We start from the raw sequence: 23,066 nt of genomic DNA, 5'->3' as shown, positions 1-23,066 counted from the left end.
ATACCCATAAAAAAAGCAACATAAAGTATAGCATTTTAGCTCTTAAAACATTGCATATTCATTTTGACATTTGGGGTGGGTGTTATGGATAACACAGAGTGTTATCCATAACACTGTCAATAGTCATTTTATATCATAATATCAATCTAGATCATTTTATATTACATTTTCTAAAAACTCAACAAACAGTGTATGGATCAAATAATCTGACGGGCGTGTATATTTTTCTCAAACTAGTGAGCGCTGATCAAATATGAATCAATATTATGTTACTGTAATGCCTATTTCTCTCCTCAGATGTTCTCAGAATCATCTTGTAGTGCACGGTTTAGCTGTAAAATGAAAGTTTGTGACGCCGCCGCCATCGTGAAATCGAGTGAATGAATGCCAAGTTACGGTCACATGACCAGAGCACAGCCAATAGGAACGCTCTCTCTCTGAAATGACCTGTGATTGGTCAAAGTCTCCCGTCACGGGCTAGATGTTCTAAAGTCTGAAAACAGAGCCATAAGGAGGAGCCAAAGTCTAGTTTTCTCTCAGAACACTTGAATTACAATATGCTGAAAGGTTATTATGGAATTTTTGCCCAATGATGCCAAAAAATATACTGCCTACTGCCACTGGAAGACCATCATCAAAACATGACAGCCACTAATGGCCATAACACAATGCACGCACTAGGTTGAAGTCTGTCTCGCTTTTATCTCACATTTGAATTTTAAGCAAAAACTTGGTATTATTAGCATGTACAGTATCTTGTAGCTTGATTGTAATGATAATGCACACCTGTAGTGCTTATTATAGTAACCTGGTTAAAACCAGTCAGCACTGAATAATTCTTGTGGCTGCGGATAATCCACAGGCCTCACTGTACACGGTTTATCAGGAGCTGCAGTTCTTTCTAGGTCTGTGGATTATCCTGCACATGTAACCACAACAATGTAACACACACTGTTGTTGTGTTTCTCCAAATGTCATTTTTCAATGCTTTGCACCACAAATAAAAAAATAAAATCCATTCTTTGTATTGAGGTGGCCCTAGAGGTCTCAGCAGGGAGATCTGAAACCAAATTAAACCAAAACTATCTCCACACCTAGCTATCAACAGGGGTATGTGGGACAATAACTACTTTGTGATTTAAGGGAACCACTTCTTCTCACGGACACACACAGACAGACTTAAGAGACTACTGCAGCACTTCACTTTGTCAAGGTAGAATGAGGTGAATTTATGTATTTATTAAAATGACTGAGAGATCAGTGCTGGCCCTTTAAACTAATCTGATTAGTCTGACGTGGAGTGTGTGTGTGTGTGTGGACACGCAAACATAAGGAGAAGAGAGGAATGAAAGAGGAGAATAGATGAGAGGAGTGAATGAGGAGGCAGAAAGGAAGAGGAAAAAGAGAAAAGAAAACAGCACTGTAATGCAGCAGAAAGGCCATCGCGACCTCCGCTGCATATGTTCTGATCTCGCGTCCGGAAACATGGTTACAAATTAACCAATTAAGTGCCCTAAGAATAGCATTGGTCAATCACAACAAATGCCAAGGGGAAAAGGCATGGGCCATTGTCTCCACACACACACACACACACACACACACACACACACACACACACACACACACACACACACACACACACACACACACACACACACACACACACACACACACACACACACACACACACACACACACACACACACACACACACACACACACCATCTGGAATGGAAACTCATGCCTCCTGTGAAGGCAGGAGACAATATACTTAAGCAGTGTGTTTGTTTTAGCATACAGCGTGGGCCCCAGCTTTATTTTAAGCAGCAGAGAGGGAAAGACGTCAGCGTGAGAGAGGATACGCCTACGCTCGGTTCACTCCCAGTGTGAAAGAGATCCAAGAAGCCCAAATCAGCTCTCGGGTTAAATGCTGATGCGCCATTAGAGGAAAACAAACTAACACACACTTCTAGGTTTGGAATGAGTCTTTCGCTCCTATTTTCTATCATGCCATTATAGTCATTTTCCTGTGGGAAGGCACGTTATAAGAGGGCCAAACAGGTTCTTGTCTCCGCAGAGAAAGAACAACACTGTAAAATCAAATTAGCCTTGGGGAGACAAAAGGCTAACAGCTGCAAAATTGTCTCATTCATATTTTAGGTGTTGAGCTTATGGTCTCATTTGGAGCAACGTAAAATTAACAAGCAAGTTGTCGTGGCTGTTTAACAACGGTGACCTTTTTGTTTCAAATTCTCGGGCTTGTTTTGTCTGATCAACGGTCCCAAACTCAAAAATATTAAAGGTGCAGTCTCTATGATCTGACCGCATCTAGCGGTCGACCAACTGCAGCTTCTCCCGTGTGCCTAGCGTGTAGGAGAACTACGGTGGCCTGCGCGAAAACATGAAAACACAAATGTCCCTCTTTAGAGCCAGTGTTTGGTTTGTCAGTTCTGGGCTACTGTTGAAACATGGCGGACTCTATGGAGAGGACCCGCTCCCTATGTAGCTATAAACGGCTCATTCTAAGGTAACGAAAACAACACCAACTGTTTCAGGTGATTATACACTAAAGAAAACATACTATTAATATTAATAACATTTTCATTTTAATATTAAATATATTTTGATTTCACATTTTCACTCATTTTATGGTCAGCATTCTTTTCTGCAACAGCCATTCAATGTATTTAAATTCAGTAAAATACTTCTCTATATAGTAGCTTTCATTGTTAGTGGTGGGGTCCGCCATTCCTGTGCTGCATTCAACTTGCCTACCTACACATAAGGGATTTACAGGAAATGATACAGGTGCCCCAGGGTTCAGTCCTTGGTCCAATATTATTCACTATTTATATCAATAACCTGGGTCAAAATGTTCCAAATTCCAATTTCCACTTCTATGCCGATGACACTGTCATTTACTGTTGTGCCACCACTCTCAGCCAAGGTTATGCATATTTAAAGTCTGCTTTTAACATTGTTCAGTCACAATAACATAATCTTAAACTAGTTTTGGATGCAGAAAAAACTAAGCTTATGTTGTTTTCAAAATCCAAGAAAACAGTTGATACTAGTCCAAGCATTATAACTGTGCAGGGTGAGAAGATTGAACAAGTTCAAATGTATACATATTTGTATACATTTGTATACAAATTGACAGCCAGCTCTCTTTTAAACCTCACGTTGAATTTTTTATTATCGGAACAAGGCCTGTTTTTCTATTGAAGGTAGGAAGAAATTGGTTACTTCTACATTTTGACCTTTGCTAGATTATGGGGATCTGCTTTATATGGATGCATCTGTCCAGTGTTTACGAATGTTAGATTCTCTCTATCATAGTGCACTGAGGTTTGTTACTGGCTGTAAAGTGCTCACACATCACTGTACCCTGTACACCAAGGCTAACTGGCCCTCTTTGTCTATGCGAAGGAACAAACATTGGCTCACATTTATTTAGAAGTGTACATTTATTGGTATACTCCCCTCCTATCTGTGCACTCTCATATCGCACAACACTGGCAGCTATAGCCTACACTGGTCTGACCTGTACTTATTATCTGTACCTAAGGTCCACACAGAACTAGGTAAGATGGCCTTTAGTTGTTCCGCTCTCTTCTCCTGGAATACACTACAAGCTGTTGAAACTGGGAAATCTGATTACTTTTGATGAATTTAAAACATGAATGAAAGACCTAGAAGCAGAGTCAATCGGGAGCTGTCTGTGTTTCATTCAGCATGTTGGACAGCTGATCAGTTTAATGTAACCAGAGCAAGCAGTCACAGTGAGCTGTCAGATGAAGAGCTGCAGGCCACAGGCAGCACACTTCAAATCCTCAGTAAGGAAACAAACTTTACTGTATCGTTGTGTGGCGTATACAGCAATACTTGCGGCGTGTACAGCATGAAATCAGATTGTACTTGGTCATGGCATGATAGAAATCAGACAATTATTGACTGACTTCCTTATCAAACAATGTGGGTTTGTTTGGCTGTGTTGTTAACGGATACAGCAGATGTTTTTCTCTTGTGTTTCTGACAAAGCAGAAAGGAGTGTCTGCTGCCCCTAGAATTCTGGGACTTGTAGTATTGAACCGCACTAGCGGTTAACACCAGTAACTCGGGTTGTGCGATAAGGCAAAAATCGTCTATCCCGAATTATAGATCATTTCATATCTTGATAAGGTTATCACTATTTATTACACGGCTTTGTTGAATACTCGATTCTGATTGATCAGTCACGACATTCAAAGGTCTATTTTTTCTTTATAGAAGGCAGTTGCTATGTATAACAGGCCGTTGCTATGTATAACAGGCCGTTGCTATTTATAACAGACCGTTGCTATGTATAACAGGCCGTTGCTATGTAGAACAGACCGTTGCTATGTATAACAGACCTCTGCTATGTATAACAGACCGTTGCAATGTGTAACAGACCGTTGCTATGTATAACAGACTGTTGCTATGTGTAATGGGCCGTTGCTATGTATAACAGACCGTTGCTATGTGTAACAGGCCGTTGCTATGTATAACAGACCGTTGCTATGTGTAACAGACCGTTGCTATGTATAACAGGCAGTTGCTATGTATAACAGACCGTTGCTATGTGTAACAGACCGTTGCTATGTATAACAGACCGTTGCTATGTATAACAGGCCGTTGCTATGTATAACAGACCGTTGCTATGTGTAACAGGCCGTTGCTATGTGTAACAGGCCGTTGCTATGTATAACAGACCGTTGCTATGGGCACAGTTCTGACCTCGGACTCTGGAGGACCGTTTTTGTGTTAAATTATTGATTTCTTACGTAAGCAGCCGTGTAATAAGCAGGATAATGTACAGCTAGCAGATCATTGTTGTGAATATAGCATGTTTTCTGGTAATTCAATAAATAACTAGTCAATATGAAATAACCACATGGTAAAGCCTATTTCTGTATACTCCTGTGTGAATTAAATACTTGACAAATGAAAAGGTTTTTCTCATTTATTTAAGAACTTTAGTGCAAAATGACACGATTTTCTGAGAGTTAGTATGTGCTTGTTATTATCAAATTAGACAAAGTAATTGTGTATCGCGATATCTCGTTATATGATTTCATCATGATATGATTCCATTGAAAGACGATAAATGATCATATTAAATTATCGCCCAGCCCTACCAGTAACCACAGGTGTCGCCAAATCAACAAAAATCTTTAGTACTGTTGCATTTCTTAATCCTTTCAATGTGCAAACTATGGCTAGTCTTCTCACAGTATGTTATGTTGTTTTCCTATATTACCTATGCTCCAGAAGAAGCCATTACACAACACATAAACCCATAATGTCTTGCTACAGGGACTCTTTTGTTTCACCCCACTAATCTCATCGGCTTTAACTAACGACTAACTGTATATGCAGTACAGGTCTGTATCCGCCGGTTCTCAACACGTAACTGAGAATATGATGAATACACACTCGTGTAGGTCTTCCTATAGCGGGCTATATACTGTGCAACGCCATACAATGACTACATAAAGCACAGGAAAGCAGAGTAGGGTGCAAAGGGAAATTGTAGAAATAGAATACACAATAAGTATAGAGTACAGGGCAGAGAGCTCAGGACTCCATTAGGTGCTAATGGATTGTCACGCTTCAGTGTTCCCCGCAGTATGATTACACCGACCACAGATAGAACGAGAGGCTGAGAGGCATGAGAGAAATGGATAACAAGAGTCAGTGAGAGGCAGAAGGGAGAACTGCTACAAGAAAACTGAGGGAATACAAACACAAAGCACTTATGTTGGAAGAAAAACACAACATTACCCAGAGGTACTACTACCCTTTTATCAATCAACAACTCCAGGCATGTATGAAGGTTGCTCCCCTTTGGACTCCCCTTTACAAAATGCCAAGTGGCTGCCATCTTAGGTAGGGCAAAGATTACATTTCTCTTCTTAACCCTTTGAGCTCATGACTAGGTCACAGCTGTTTTACCTGCAGGTGCAAGCATGTGGGGTTGTCAGAGAATCTCAGAAATTGCGTCTGAGAGAGTGAGAAAGCAAAAAGGGAAATGAAAGGAATGGCGGGCAAAATGTGAAAGAGCAGCTCAGCGGGATGGAGAGAAAACGGCAAAGAGAGCTCTAGAGGATTTTTTTTTTTTAAAGAAAGGGAGGGGTTGGGAGAAAATGAGAGGGAAGAAAGGAAAGGGCAAACAGGGGAGGAAGGAAGGTCCATGAAGGGTGAGCTCTTTTAGCTAGCATCCTGACGGGGTGACAATGAATCCAGCCCTTTTAGCTCAGGCACAGGCATTGTGGGAGAGGACATAGCCTGAGGTATTCTCTTTCACACACTCTCTCTCCCTGTCCCTCACTCTCTCTTCTCTCTAGTAGACACACAGTCCAAAGGCAAGGGGGGGGGGGACTTCACAGTCTATTACATACCACGGGACTGTCAACGTGCTGCTGCGCGGCACAGGACAACCAGTACCCCTCATCGGAGAGCAGGTTAGACAAGCTGGCAAATGTGTGTGAGTTGAGTGGGTGGACTCAGCATCATCATCATCATCATCATCAGGCTGCCTCCCCTCTTCCTCTCTCTGCCATCACCCATTCACTCCTCCCACCTCCTACCTAGCAACGCAATTCCGTTGAAATGCACTAAAACGGAGCGTTTCAGACGGAGGGGAAATACAGGTATATTCAAGCAGACAGTATGTAAACATGTTCTAGTAGAAACACAAAATACAAGTATGAACCTGAAAATGAGCATGATATGGGACCTTTAAAGTACATACTGTATTATTAGTATTAATTAACAAGTCTCTTATTTTAGCTCTGTTTGGATTTCCACCAACTCCTGAGAGAGATATTTGTCTCTTTAGCTTCTAAAAGCTCCACTACGTTCATGAGCTAGTCGCTAACTCTGTTTACCTGTGTTTTAGTGTTGAGCCGGTAACGTACAGTCAGGTTTTAGGAATTTTTTTTCAGTGGGATCATCATTTCGTGCGACCCCTTTTACATACAAGAAGTCATTCAATCAGCTATTAATATAAAAATGGATTATACTATAGCAGATTTAATATAATTTAGAGCAAAAATACTGCCCTGACGCAGGCTTCTAAGATACATGTTTTCAGTAAATCATGTGTTAAATGTTTTATAATGTGGCCAGCAACTTATAATAGCACCTTTTGTTAAATCCCTGTAGTAGACACTCTACTGTTGAGAGTATGCATGGTACACACAAGAGATGACTGAATGAATGAATAAATAGAAAGCTTTTGTAGGGTAATGGAGGATGCACTGCTGCTTCATGGAAGCTTCACCTCACAGTGCTCCTCTCTGGTGTAGCATGGTAAATTGATTAACGTTAGCTCGTTAGCTCGGCAGCTGCTTGCTTCCATTATGCTTCCAGTGTAATTTCAGGGTTTGATAACGTACAGTTAGAAAAACAAGGATGTTACTGTTGTCACTTCCCATTCCAAATATCAGATTACTGTGTGTGTTTAGTTCCCCTCACCATTTAGAGCTGCTTCTGTGAAACTGGAGAAAAGTTTGTTTTTACAGCGAGCAGACGGCTGAGCTATCCGAAATTATAAAGGTTTTATGCCGAGATCAGACTATACGATATCAGCCCGATTACAGCCCGACACGGCCGTCGTAGGGGATCGGGAACGATAAATGAGTGTCGTGTGCAAAAATCGATCCTCTTATCTCGTGTAGTGTGTCATAGCACAGGACAACCGACGCCACGTCTGGGACGCCCCACCACACCCCGAGCAAAAGTCTAGCCTGTCAGAATTTTTCATCCTGACACGCCTAGTGTGACATCTCCAACGACGTGTTCCTTTGCGTTGACCGGTGCTCTCTCCAGCGCGCAGTCGCAGTCAGGTCAATAGGTAATAAACAAACATGGAGAAAAGGAGGAGGGATGGCGAGTTTGCTGCTGTCAGGTGGGACAACCAAACTGACGAAAAATTCATTGAGTCATTGAGTTGTCTATTTGACATTCCGTCGAGGGAGTACCATGACAAAGTCAAAAAAGACAAATGTTGGCGAGAAACAGCGGAAGCACTTCATCAACCAGGTGAGTAGATATGCTATGATATGCTATGATATGATATGCTAGCTATGCCGGCATATCCCCGGTCCTAATTGCGGGAATATGCAAAATGATCATTACCCAAGCATTGACAGTTGCTTCAACCGCCTCCCCGATGACGTCTGAACTCGCGCGTGATCGTGGAGTACGACGTGCCGTGATTGGTCGTAGTCTTGCCAGTCATCCGACCAAGACACTGCAAGAGTTTATGGCGCTGTGATCGTTAGATCTGACATGGTGACCATCGTCAAAGACAAAAATATTGTGTAGACTGACGGGATGAAACTCCTGCATTTGGCAAAGTCATTGAAATGAATAACATTATAGCAAGCAGTGGAACCAAATAGTGCTTATAGATACAATTGTGTAGTATTATAGCTTTCAAGTTGAGTTGAGCAACAGTGCTTCATGTACTAATCACATCAGGGTTATGTTGGACTGCCGTTCTGTCAGAGTAAAGCTGCACACAGCAACCAAGAGCAACCTCCTGGCTGCCCGACTGTGAAACCACAGCAGACTGATATCACAGGATGCTCCGAGTTCAAACACACACATTAAGATCTACTGGAAGAGATACATTACATCACACTCATTTGCCAAAGCGACCCGCATCGAATGGATTCAACCTCCATAGAGCTAGAGCTGGATGTCATTAAAAGCTCTAAGTGCTTCCCTCTCAAAGTGTGTGTTCATTGTTACAGTAAATTGATGAGACATCAGTGAGTGCCGGCATGGGGTGTTGAGAGGAGATTTTCATTTGAGTTTATCCAGAGCCTCTCATCAAATAGAGGACACTCCCTGCTAGCGTCACCGTTTGGTTTGCAAACACGAGTTGTAGGAAAAGGCCGTGTAGATAAGAAACTGTAGAAAGAGGCAGCATCTCCACAACACGAAGCCACCACTAAAAGACCTCTAGACTCACCACCCACATATACTGGATACTCTAGAACCATGAGCTGAATGCCACAAGTCCGGGGCTTTTCTCTGGGAACTGACAAGAGGGATTCTGGGTAATGTAAAAATCTCTATTTAAATATGCACCTATTTTTCCACATACGTGTACATAATAGTCCTGTCTATTAGGGATGTTAAAGGGGACATGTCGTGCTCATTTTTAAGTTCATGCTTGTATTTTGTGTTTCTACTAGAACATGTTTACATCCTGTAATGTTCAAAAAACACATTATTTTTCTCATAATGTCTGTCTGAATATACCTGTATTTATGCTCTGTCTGAAACGTCCCGTTTTTTCAACGGAATGGCAACGGAATTGGGTTGCTAGGAAACAGCTTGGGTCCATGTTTACATTCTGTCAGCCGATGTCATTCACATACACTGCAACAGGAAATAAACTGGGACACATTTAGAATGTTTACGTTTAAAACTGTGAAATGGTCTAAATATTGTAGATTTGTGACATCACAAATGGACAGAAATCCGAACGGCTTGTTTCAAACGCACAGTTTCTGAATACAAGCTGTGTGTATTTCTCCATATATTGAGTGTTTTGATACTTTCACAGTATTTATACGTCACTTTATAATGTAAAAGACATGAAAACCTCACTTTTTATAATATGGGACCTTTAATAATTAACCGTTTAACCGTTAACCGACATTAAGCATTTTAACCGATTAAAGCTATCGGTTAAAACGGTTAAAAGAAATGTTAATAATTAACTCAAAAGCTGAGCGGCTAAGAGGAGCGGCTTGTCTCTTTAAGGAGAAAAGCTGGTCCACCTTAACAGCCCACCTTAAGAGGCGGAGCCGGAGTTGCAGGATACAGGAAGTCGTCTCCGGTCTCCGGCTCTCTTGAGTGGAGTGGAGGAGTTGTAGTTTAGTAGCATTTATTCACCGACAAATAAACTGTACACACACTGCTACACCTACGATCACAGCTAGAACGCCACCAACAACCTCACACTCACCACCAACACACACACACGGTCTGTTGGAAACTCACTAAAGTTACTCAGACTACGTGTGCGGCGGCGAGCACGAAGCCTCCGGCAATGCTAGAGCTGCTAATGTAGCGCAAACACACACACTGTTTGTTGACCACTCGCTAAAGTTACAGACACACAGCTGACAACCTGCTAAACTAAACTAAATGTGCGGTGGAGACTTTTACTGGGAAAGTGGCTGCATGTCCGCGACACTACACGCAGCATCGTAGCTGCTAAGTTAACGCTCCCGGACGCTGAACTGGAGACTCAGTTGTCTGTTGTGCTCATACACTGCAGCTGGCGCGAGGCACAAATCTGGTCAGTTAACGGTTAATAATCGGTTAACGAGGGTCGGTTATTGGTTAAGAATTTTTTTCTAAATTAGCATCCCTACTGTCTATTCTTTCCCCTTATTTGTCCAGCTTTGTTCCTAGCTGTTATGTCTAATTCGGTCTAAGTACATTCAGAGCGTGTACATATACTTGGCCAATAAAGGTGATTCTGATCCTCTAACTGAAATTAGATGAAGACAAGGCAGCTTGTGGGAAATCAAAACCAGTAAAACACTACTACTTGAACACTGAACAACACAGAGAACTATTAGAACTATTTACTTTAACAGGCATAACATGAACTGCCAGCAGATGTTTGGTCTACATACCCAACTACAATACCTGTTTAGATTAGAGGTGGGAAAAACAAAGATTTACCTATGTATCGCCATTTCTTTTTACGATTTTGAAATAGATTTTGCAATGCTTGAATCGACATAATTGCTTAATTTGAGTCTATGCGGAGATAAGTTACCGCTTGTATTGATGTAGTCTGAGTAACGTGACGTCATATGCGTTTACATCCGTGTTACATTTCCCTTATGAATTAAAAAATTAAATACTTTTTAATATTTTTTTTACTGTATCAATTTAGAGATATTCCCAAGTAAAAGTCCCATATCTGTACCTTGAAATAGCTTCATTTCTGAATGCTTGCGGTGCTATAAAAACAAAATGCTCCATAATTCCAGACAATGACTGATATATTCAACTTCAGGACATCTCTGACTACATACATGCTAAAAATCAAACATTTTTACTGGATCAATTTCGAAATTTCCCAAAGTTAAAGTATATGATTCAACTTTTTCGCCATGGTCTAGTGTTAAAAAACTTAAAAGGGACTGTTTGTAACTTCTTACATGTATAAATCATTGCTGGTCAGTGTCCCATGCGCGCTCGCGTGTGGCTACGCTGTTCAGACTCAGACTCCAACACAAACTACAGTGAAGCACCAAAACCTCTTGGTTGTATCTAGTGAAGCCCGTCTGTTAAACAGTGTTGGCCGCGGTCGGAGGACGCTGGGGAGACCGTAGCTTTGGTCTCCAGGACTGGAGTCTCTGCTGTACTCTGCTCCTCTACCTGCCTTCACTCACACACCGCGCTCGTTCTCGCTCTTTCGCTCCACTCTTACGTGCATGTGCGCACACTACACACCGCAGAAGAGTTAGTTTAGCTCTGAGAATATCTAGTGAATGTTCAGTGGACGTTTGTGCAAAAATAACTGCTGCAGCTCCTCCAGACCAACAGAGGTTTCCCGTGTCTTGTGAAGTTCCGCAGAGAGAAACGTTATCGTCTCAGACCAAAACTCTGGTGTCTCCCCTGTTCCCTCCGGCCGCGGTGGGGAGGCTGAGGCAGGAAAAGCCAACACTAAGATCAGCAGTGATTCATGGAGAGACCTTCGTCTGGTCAGCTAACATTACTGCCAAGCAGCTGAAATATAGAGTGATGTTGTGCTTTTAGTTGACGTGTGTCGCGTCAATGTTTTGACCGATGCTCGTTCATGTCTATGTAGAGCGAGCACAAGCGTGAGCAACAGGACGCTGACTTTAGTTGACTTAACGGCCACAGGTGTCGCTGTTAACAAGACATTTCTGATTCATACAAATAGTCCCTAAATCGTAATAAATCGTAATACTTAAAAATCACAACACATATTGAATCGGCGCCCAAGAATCGGGAGATAGGCGTATCATCCCAGCTCTAGTTTAGACTGTGTTTGTGCGATGACTCTGAAGACAAATTCTTTAAATATGTTTTTAAATCTTAGCAATTGGTGTACGATCTGAGTGAGTATCTCTAAAAGAAGACCAGAGAGTGTCTGGAACCGTGATCTGTGTGTGTGTCTGTGTGTGTGTGTGTGCGTGTGTGTGTGTGCGTGTGTGTATACTCACGTAGGAAATGTTTCTCCAGTAAGGCAATTTCCAGGTGACCTTTGACTTCATTTAGTCGGTCTGACTCCGACCTCTGGAAGTCCTGGATGGCCGCAGCCATGGTGGGAGACCCCGAACCTGCCTGTGTACGCACGCACACACACACATACACACATATTGATGCACACACACACACACACACACACACACACACACACACACACACATACACACATATTAATGCACACACACAGGTGTACATACATCACAAGCGACCATGCGCACACACACACACACAAACATTTGCATTCAAGAAAACACAAGAAAGAGAGGTTTAGAATGACTTGACAACAAAATACATACAAGAGAACACTTAGCAGGGATATCCCATATGATCTAACACACACACACACACACACACACACACAGATTAGCATGGCGCCGCCGTGACTCACGCTAACGTTTCCTCTCCCGGTTTAAAGTCCAGCTGGAGCGAGGTGAGGATGAGGAAGGAGAGAGGAGAGAGGAGAGAGGAGAATCCCCATCTTCTGACTACAGCAACACTGATGACTCACACACCCTTATGACTAAGGGCTTTAACCCTCGACACACAAACACAACATATGTGTAGGTGGACCGAGTGAATGGTGAGGATTGAGAGGTGACGATGAGGGGACAGAGTGTGAGGGAAAAGAGGGTGATGGAGGGAGAGGAAAGAGCGAGAGAGGAGGGGAGAGATGGCTGCTGTGCTGGCGGATGATGAGCACTGCAGGTTGAGAATCGCTGCTCGACTACAGCGAGGGTCCTTTAAAAGACACGCGCGCTGCAGCAGCTTCTCCCCGACAGCTACCAGCATGGTGTGTGTGCCTGCGTAGACACACACCGCAATGTCTTTGAGCTGGTGTGCTCTCTGCAAAGACAGAGCGCCAGAGAGAGAGGGAGGGAGGGAGGGAGGGAGGGAGAGAGAGGGAGGGAGGGAGGGAGGGAGAGAGAGAGAGAGAAAGAGGGAGGGAGGGAGGGAGGGAGAGAGAGAGATAGCATAAAACTGACACTGACCTGAAAAAATGTGCTGTGGAAGAGAGCCAAAGCCTAACAAGATAAGCCGGGTTTGGAGACATAGAGACAGAGATGGAGAGAGTGTCCCTGAATTAAGAAGCACTTCAAAAGAAAACAAATGAAAGCCTCTTTTAGAAGTGTGTCATGGAGGAGAGAAACAGAATGAAATGGAGACAGGAGGATAAAGGAGCGAGAGAGAGGCAGAGAGGACAAAGACGTGGAGGACATGGAGGAGATGAAAGGAGCAGACGGTGGGAGTGCTCGGCTACGGCGCTCTTTGGTTTGGGCTTTGTTTTTTCAAAATGGTTTGGTCCAAAGACGGTACATAACGCGAGCGCACCTTCATGTGGTTTAATGCTGCCGTCAACTCTCCATCAGTCCCTCCTGGTTATCAGAAGTAGGTCAAGCCCTGACGTCAACCCAGACGATTATCGGCTGATTAATTATTGTGCCCCCCCCCCTCCCTCTTTTCATGTCTGTGGCTGATGTGAGCGTAGGAATCTCACCGTGTGCTGCTGGAAAAACTCTGTTATCTCGTCCATGTTTTAATCATTAATGTTGTGATATATTCATAGCTTCACTCCCACTTCCAACCTTCCAACAACATGTAGCTGTAAGCAGAGCTGCTTCTAGATGGAACAGCAATCTTCTCTGTCTGTCTGGTGTAAGAACAGAGGTGAACAGATGTTGCCAACACACATTTTCCTGCATTGTATTATGAATCTAAATTGCAAATAATCTACAACTCTGTCATTTCTAACTAAATGAACTGCAATCAATCGCCCGCACCAAAAGAAAAAAAAAAAAAAAAAAAAGGTACATATTTGTGTGTAACAGACCATGACAGTTCACTTTGACAAAACTCTACATTAACACATACAGCAATGTGAATGACACTATTCTGACACTATTCACCCATGATCAGTTTGGATGTACTCAGTCTTTTAAAATCATGAAGTCATTCTAACCCTTTCTAACACTTCCAGAAGCATCCATATACTCACTGACAGACTCTTTTTGTCACTTCTAAAGACGGGAGAAGTTTGGGATGTGCTGTGTCAGGTCTAGACTAAAACTCCTCACACAGCGTTTCCAGCTCTCCACTGACTGCAGAGTCACAGTTTACACACTCGGGGTGCTTCCACACCTGTAGCTGGATTAATTCGGTCCAGACCAAGGTGGAAAAAATTATACATTGTTGCATTTTAGTTCTGGTCCGGTTCACACTGACTTTTCACAAACGAACCAAGAAGAGTAAACGTGACGTTATACAGACTGGTTTTTGCGATTGTCGTCCTGCACAAGGACCCACGTGGGGAAATCAAATTCCAGTGACTGACAGAAGTTTATGCAACACTTTAATGCTTCTGATATGTATATTTATGTTCTTTGATTAATAACTGATTATAAGCATTAGTTAGTATTATTAGACTGCAAATCAAATATGATGAATAATGGTCGAGACAGGACTGTGCAAAAGCCCCTCTGTGCGCTCCAAGATGACTGGTGTGAACGCATAGTGCGAACGTCGGGAGGGCAAGGACTAGGGATGCACCGATACCGATAGCGATACCAGTATCGGGTATCGGGTCCGATACTCTGCTCCCGTATTCGCAAAACCGCTCCGATACAACGGCACCGATATAACGGCACCGATACAACGGCACCGATACCACTTTACGGCAGCGTGAAGTTAACCCTCTTCACCATCTTTCAGGTCCTATCACACATGCTCATGCTCCACCTCCACGACGGTACGGAGACGGGCCGGTGGTGTGCCCGACCCCACGGGGCCGGGATCCCACCTCAGCCGGCGCGCACCAGCCCTCACTTTCATTGCGCCACAGGGTTTTGCTTGCACCCCCTGACTGCCGCATGCGTTAGACTCCTTGGTCCGTATTTCAAGACCCCTGGCGCCTTTTACATGGGCCGAGCCCCGCCCTTGGGGCACGACGCAGTTGGGGCGCACTGAGTACAGTCCGCCCCGGTGACACTTTGTCCACGGCCCCGGGAAGCATCTTCGCCCCGAGCCTTTCCAAGCCGACCTAGAGCCGGTCGCGGCGCACCCCCTCGTATGCGGGACTCCCCAGCCTGCCGTGTGTCGCTCACACCCTCCAGCTGGCTGTTAACGAGGGTCTTTTGGCACAGAGAAGTACTCGTATTGGTACTCGGTATCGGAGAGTACCCAAATGTAAGTACTTGCACTCGGTCTGAAAAAAGTGGTATCGGTGCATCCCTAGCAAGGACACACGCATGCACATGAGGCGTGGCCTTTGCAAACCAAGTCTGTATTTTTGTCCAAAATTGTCGCACGTTTACAAATAAATACAACCTCAAGTTGTGTCAATCACGTCTACACACTGACTGCAGAACGTTCCTCCGTCGTTTACGTTTTCGGAACAGGTTTGAGTTTCTGCATTTTTTTCCACATCCGTCAAAAAGCCAAAAGAGGGTTTATTGACCACTCGGAGCCACCGTCCATGCAAACGTCATCATCCAACATGGCATCTGATAAACATTCACTGCGTCTCCCAGTACAAAGCACTTTATGATAAAGAAATAAGAGAGCACAGAGATGCAGAATTTAAAGATAGATTGTGGCAGGTGATGGCAGAACAGTTTGGAATCGGGGATGGTTGTAAAACAAAGGATGTATGAAGGATAGAAAGACAGTAGTGGTTGTTCTCTAGGCAGCTAAGTGATAGCTTCTTGCTAATGTCATGTATTTATTAGCCCTGTGTGAGATTAGAGCTATCCATCGCACCCACGTAATTAATTCAGTTTAGTCTTGTACTGCGAATTTTCACAACGAATACAATAATGAAATGCATCGGACTCTGAGCGAGGTTTCTGTGCGTAACAATTTTTATCGAATAACGGATTAAAAAAAACACATACGAAAAATACGGACTTGGTGTGCGAAGACCTTTACTGTGGGATCTCTGTCACACACTTTTTAATGGAGTTAATGAACTGACAAAGTACACAGAGTCGGATACAAGCACATTAGTTTCAACTGTTTTTTGACTACGGTGACGTGCATACAGTATACACGGCCTTAAACACAGATCAATAAGATCGCTTCCTGAACTAATTTCCCGATCAGCAGATGTAGTTTAGCTTTTGAAATCATACTAAAATCACATATCTGCTATAATAAAATCCTGTGGTTGGTTTGTTTGCTTTCACACAACAAACAAACCGTACTAACCAGGCAAAAGGACCCAGCTCTGAACCTCTTCTTCAGCTTTTATCGCTTCTCTTTTCTGCTTCTTTCCAATGAGCTTGATGAGCCCGGCCTCTCTGTATGGAGACATTCGTCCTCTCACTGCACTCGACCTCGAGATTAGAAGGACACTGTCCATGGGTTGTACGGTATGGTTGCCCTCTGACACAGAAATGTCTGGTTCATCTTAGACAGGGGTCAGCAACTTTTACTATCAAAAGAGCCATTTTAGGCAATAAAAACATTTGCAGTGAGGTAGGAGCCACATTGAGGGAAAAGAAATCTGAGATTTCGAGAATAAAGTCATAACTTTACAAGTAAAAAAGTCGTAATATAACAAGAATAAAGTCATAACTTTACGAGAAAAAAAGAAAATAACTACTACTATACTACTATACATACACTCACCGGCCGCTTTATTAGGCACACCTGTTCAATTGCTTGTTAACACAAATAGCTGATCAGCCAATCACATGGCAGCAACTCAATGCATTTAGGCATCTAGACGTGGTGTAGACGACTTGCTGAAGTTCAAACCGAGCATCACAATGGGGAAGAAAGGGGATTTAAGTGACTTTGAAGGTTGCATGGTTGTTGGTGCCAGACGGGCTGGTCTGAGTATTTAAAAAACTGCTGATCTACTGGGATTTTCACGCACAACCATCTCTAGGGTTTACAGAGATGGTCCGAACAAGAGAACATATCCAGTGAGCGGCAGTTGTGTGGACGGAAATGCCTTGTTGATGTCAGAGGTCAGAGGAGAATGGGCAGAGTGGTTGGAGATGATAGAAAGGCAACAGTAGCTCAAATAACCACTCGTTACAACCAAGGTATGCAGAATAGCATCTCTGAACGCACAACACGTCCAACCTTGAAGCAGATGAAGACCACCCGGTACTAGCAAGGTGTACCTAATAAAGTGGCTGGTGAGTGTATATACTAATATTATGACTTTATTCTCATAATACTACGACTTTTTTTCTCGTAATATGACTTTATTCTCGAAATCTCAGATTTATTTCTTTTCCTCAATGTGACCCTAATACTCCGTCGTACCGTCGTACCATAAACCTACAACAATGATAAATAAAAATGAACATTTAAACAAAAAAACAGTTATTCATTTCCACTAATTTTTTTTAAAAATCCACGGCGAGTCACTGGAGAGGAGCTGAAGAGACGCAGGTTGCAGACCGCTGATCTTGAGGGAACAGCTCCAGGGATCTCACATAGTTTTTAAATACTCTTGTCTTCTATGTTGTGAGAAGGCGTGTGCTTTTTAAGCCTGCGACTTTCTCATGAGGCTCAATGTGTCTCACAGTAGGAAGGGAAACACAGAAGGTGTGATTACAAGGCCTTGTTCTGCTCACAAACACACACATATCACGAGAGACTTTCTCCATGTGTGGCAGATTGTTGGTCCAGCTGGTAGTGTTTTTAATTAGCTATGTCTAATAATTAACAATTAATAAAAGATATCTGGGCCGTCACAGAAAATGTTCTTACACAATGGACACTGACAGACTACATAGGCGTACCAGTAATTGCTAATGCACATTTTATAAGGCCACAAGTAAGAGTGAGTGGAATTTGTAAGTTTCTGTAAGCGTTCATCATTCTACATTACAGCAGTTTAAGATCTGATCTAGCACAGATAGTAATGAATCCCCTGCTGATGCTAGAAAATGCAGACAGGTAAAGGATATTGTGGTTATACTCTACTTGGAAGACGTTATATTATCTGAACTGCCTGTCCTACTTTCACTTTTACTTTTCATGTTTGATTTCCTGTTAACCCTGTGATTTCCATTTAAAACTGTCTGAGAAGAACTCAACTCCAGTTTGTTGCAGACAGTGGACCAGGAGTGCAATTCTGAAATATTTGCAAATATTGTCACTTTATATAAAAATTAAAGAGCTTAACAAAACACATGACATTTCAGCTCCAAGGTATGCTCAGATCAGACGGGGCATCTCCTACCGCAGAACAAACCATCTGAACTACCACAGTGGTTTAGGCAGCAGTCTTCTTGGTAAAGACAAGCACCATCCTCCACAGCATCATCTGCAAGGGTGACATTTAGGCACGTCACCATGACAGAAATGTAGTAGTTGATACCAATATCAGTGAAATACCACGATTCTCCTCACTAATTCAGTGAACATCCACTCCTTTATTATCGTTTGCGTACTGTTTTTTGTTAGGAAGTTAAACCGGTCATAATTCCCTCTCTATTATCTATTTTATATTGCCGTGAAAACATCTCCTTCAAACATCTGGATTCATTCAAGTTTCTCGCCAAAAATGTAATTTTACAAGATTACATTACATCATGATAACGTTAGCATTTACCTTTGCCAAATACTCGCTTTTACTGAATAGAGCCTGAATGCATCATCATGTACATCAATGGCACCTCTCCTGTTCAAATCGGTAGAGCTAGTTAGCGTTAGCTGTTAGCAGCCGGTAAGCAGCACGGTCCTGCACGAAGCTAACAGCTACCGTTAGCTAGCTCTCGTCCTGCTGATTTCAACACAGATGTGTTGTTCACAATGAAGCATTATTACATTATAGTTACTGCGTCCCCAACACATTGTCTAACATTCCTGTGACAACGGGACACCGTTAGTCTGGAGCCGTGACGGTACCTCCAGTACCTGCTGCACTGTAGAAAAACTGTCACGTTTTCAGAATTTTGTCACCGACCTGGTACCGGTTCTAGTGACGCCCCTAGTGCAATCCACAGTTCTTCATACAGCTAGTAGACAAAACCCACATCTTCTGTATTCTGGAGTGGATACAAGTCTAAACCATAAATAAACAACATACGGTTTGACTTCCTTAGCTTACATTTCAACGGAGACATTACTATTCACAACTGCAGACTGTTTTGGGATTTTTCGGCCATGATAGAATTGATCTTCGGCCCTTACTATGAAACTGGAGGATATAAGAGACTTGATGTTAAATCCTCAGGAAATGATTACAGGCTCAAGCATTCATGACCCCACTACTGAGACTGCTGACTTCTACATGGAGCGGCAAATTGAAGAGCTGCTCAGTGCGGATGGTTGGATAAGTGGCTTCTAATCAGAATTTTAAATACATAACATTAAAGCTTTGAGAGACTTCATTTAACAATTAAATGCATCTAATCAAAATGGAAACATATCCCTCAGAAAAAAACAGGTATGTGAAACTATCTACAATTAAAAAATTAAGTTAATTGTAAATTTCTATCAGGGATCATTCTGATGCATCGGCTCGGGAGGTGGGGGTGCTGAGGGGGCTGCAGCATCCACTGGTTTTTCTGTAGGCCTATTGTTTAAAGCTGCAGTAAGCAGTATATTTTTGGCATAATTAGGCAAAAATCCCATAATAACCTTTCAGCATATTATAATTCAAGTGTTCTGAGAGATAAATACTTCTGCACCCACTCGTGGCTCTGTTTTCAGGCTTTAGAAAATGAGCAGATGAACAGCAGACCTCAGATCAGTTCTGACTGCTTGTATTCCTCCGGTCTGTGAAATCTTGCAGATGCCGTTAGGAGCACCAGAGGACACCGGAGGACACAGAGGAGCATGATTTTTTTCAGGTTACCTGTCTCATATACTACTGTCACGATATAGCAACCGTTTTATAAAAAATAACTTTTTTTTTTAATCATATCTGCTCCAATCTCGCCTACTTCAGCTTTAACTACAGTCAAAATTAAAATAATATTATCTATAGTACTAATAATGGTCCAAAATGGTGTGAAATTACAAAGTTTTAAGTCAAAAACCTTCAAATTTTCCCCCAAACCTCCCTATTCCCCATACCATGACTGCTGCACAGCACCTAAGCCCTCTAAAAACCCGGGGGGAAACTTGAAAATGATGATATAGATATAGATGATCTTAGCTATTCAATAGGGGTGTGACAATTCACTCAGCTCACGATACGATACGATACACGATATCGGATTCACGATCTCGATACAATACGATATTACAACAATAATTTTAACAGAACTTGAATGATGAAAATATATGACTGAAAAAGATAGCCTTTTATTCAAAAGACACAAAATGTAAAACAATGCTGTTGTTTGCCCTATAAATCCATTTGTTATGGTATCAGTCCTGTCCTGTCCTCTGTCCTCCTGTCCTCTGTCCTCCATCAGTCAGTATCAGTCAGGGGGTTGACAAACTGACCTAAACAGTCAGACTACACAGCCTACTGTCAGCTTTAGTTTCAGTCTTGTGTGGCCGAGGGTTACGCTGCTCCTATACTTTATGAGGGTAATGAGTTGGTAGCACGGAGCCTCCGTCGTCTGCACCCTTGTCGGTAGCAGCACATCGCCGCTTCACCTCTTCCGTTCCTCCCTTCACAGTAAACTCCCCGGACACATACACTGAGGCACGGCTTACTGGAGGAAACTAGTCATTCACAACTCAACTAAATAACATGTGTTTACAGTTAGCTGTTAGCCGCCGAGCTAACGCGCTCTGCTTGTGTAAACATAGCGGCGGTGGATGGGAGACTGTGGACGGAGTGGACAGGTGTAATAACGTATCTTGGCTTTGCACTTGCAAAGTTTTATTGCACTTACAGCGACGGGCGTAGTTGTCAACTCGTCTACGCCGCGGTCTCTCTGATCAGCTGCTCACTGACTGCGCTGTGTGTGTGTTGGCCTATTGAAGGAGGCTGGGTCACGGGCGGACATGGCTCTGGGGGTATGACACATGTGCAGTGTAACTGAAGCTGCGGCCGTGCGTTGCGATTGGTTCAATTTCAGCGAGGGCAGAGCAGATTTTACTGCGCATGTGTTGTACCCCAAAGATATGACGCATACTCAGCCTCCTTCCATAGGCTTTGCAGAGCAGCAGGAAGAGGCTGCAGCTTTAGCCCCGGAGTCCGTATGTACATAGTACCTATTATGGCCTGATATCGCGATTCAGTTTTTCGTCTCGACGATGCATATCGTCACGATTTTATATAGCAATATTTGGTCACACCCCTACTATTCAAATTAAAGCAACAAACATGAATGTTCAGTATTTCGTATGACGTCATTATATAGACGGACTTTCTCTCAGCACCCCCAACTGACTGCCTTCCAGCGTTCCTGCTGCTATGTTATTATCAGGCACCGAACTGACCTGCATCATATCATCCCACCTGCCTGATCTGAAAATGTACTTTAGATGTACTATAGATAATGAATAAGATGACACAAAGTATACGACAAATGCAGTGAGGAAGCCACCTGATCTAGCAGGAGGAGTAAGGGGAGGCCTGCAGTCGACAGTGCAATGACTGAAGCACCATCTGCCCCGGTGACATTCTGCCTATTTATTATGGAAGACGCAGGCTAGTTTGTCAGAAAGCCCAAGGGCACACCGTCTTCTTTTTAACATATGAGGTAATAAAGGTGAGGTTTAGAGGCGGTTCGTGTGATCTAGTCCTGGAGTGTGCATGTCTCGGTGGGCTCTGATGTGCCAGTAGGGATCTATAAAGGGCACTACGCAGGGAGGATGCCACCAAGCAGTGGCAGCTTTTTAGATATTGAAAGCAACAGCATGCTTTGGGGGAGAGAAGAGTGCATGTTTCATGTGTGTGTGTGTGTGTATGTGTATGTGTCCCAGCAGGGATGGGAGATAGCTCGGTCTATTTTGGGGGCTATGGCGTGTGACTCATCGGTGCCATGATGTGGGCGACGGCGTCCCAGTGGGATGGTACGCACAGTCAGGCAAACACCAGCACCCAGACATGCAAACACCAGCTTACAGAAGGCACAAGAGCATACTGTACATGCAAATACAGACATACTGTACGTTGTAAATGCCCATAGTCAGACACTGATTAAAAATGATTTTGCTCCTTGTGAAGCTGATGCAGGAAAACCCAGAGAAATGCTCAAAAGACTCCCGTGCAACAGTCATATCAGATGTCTATTTTGAGGAGAGACAAAGAGAGAAAGTGAAAGAACGATAGAGATCCCTCGGGGCCTTCATTCAGGAAATGATACCATCAAGTGACTAATCCGGTGTTTTTAATCCGGGTATCTTCCTATCGGTGGATGTGAATGATGATGACGACAAAACTGCCATTTTTAGTGACTCACAAGGACGAGAGAGAGAGCTGCAGCGGATTTCATGAAATATGAACAGTATCAAGCGTGGGAGGATGAAGTATCAAATAACATGATCTGGATTTTTCGATGCTGGCGATGTCGTCACCTTTTCCTCTTCATCGTGTCCATCTTCTCCCCTCTAGACATCTCAGAGTCCAATCTTCTGAGGCTCCCTTCCTGTCCTCTGGCCTCCTTTATCACTCTCCCTGCTTTCATCTTTTCTCTCCTTCCATTTTTCATCCCCTCCCTGCGATCCAATATCTGTTCATCTCACCGGCTGCTTTCACTACTTCTGCTCCGTCTGCTGTTGATTGCCATCTCTATTCTGTATCTGCCGATAGAAAATCTGTATCGCTGTCATCTCCTTCATTTGTCTTTATCATGACAGCCCCTCCCTGCATCATTCTCTTCGGCATAACCAAAAACAAGTGA

The 23,066-nt window shown here is 43.1% G+C and overlaps 1 protein-coding gene across 3 annotated transcripts in view; it reads right to left on the bottom strand.

The window, feature by feature from the left end:
- The window catches only part of gramd4a (GRAM domain containing 4a), a 75,300-nt gene that overhangs the window by 39,234 nt on the left and 13,000 nt on the right, over positions 1–23,066 (bottom strand). For 2 of the 3 annotated variants that reach the window (XM_074625644.1, XM_074625645.1), the window contains exon 3: positions 12,255–12,375. In XM_074625644.1, coding sequence (XP_074481745.1) covers positions 12,255–12,375 — 121 coding nt within the window. Of the gene's footprint in view, positions 1–12,254; positions 12,376–12,688; positions 13,146–23,066 lie in introns of those variants that run through there. The other variant, XM_074625647.1, reaches the window with a different exon arrangement.

Source organism: Sebastes fasciatus, chromosome 23, assembly GCF_043250625.1.
Source record: "Sebastes fasciatus isolate fSebFas1 chromosome 23, fSebFas1.pri, whole genome shotgun sequence".
NCBI lineage: Eukaryota > Metazoa > Chordata > Actinopteri > Perciformes > Sebastidae > Sebastes > Sebastes fasciatus.
The sequence above is the reverse complement of the archived record's forward strand: the minus strand, read 5'-3'. Positions and strand labels throughout refer to the sequence as shown.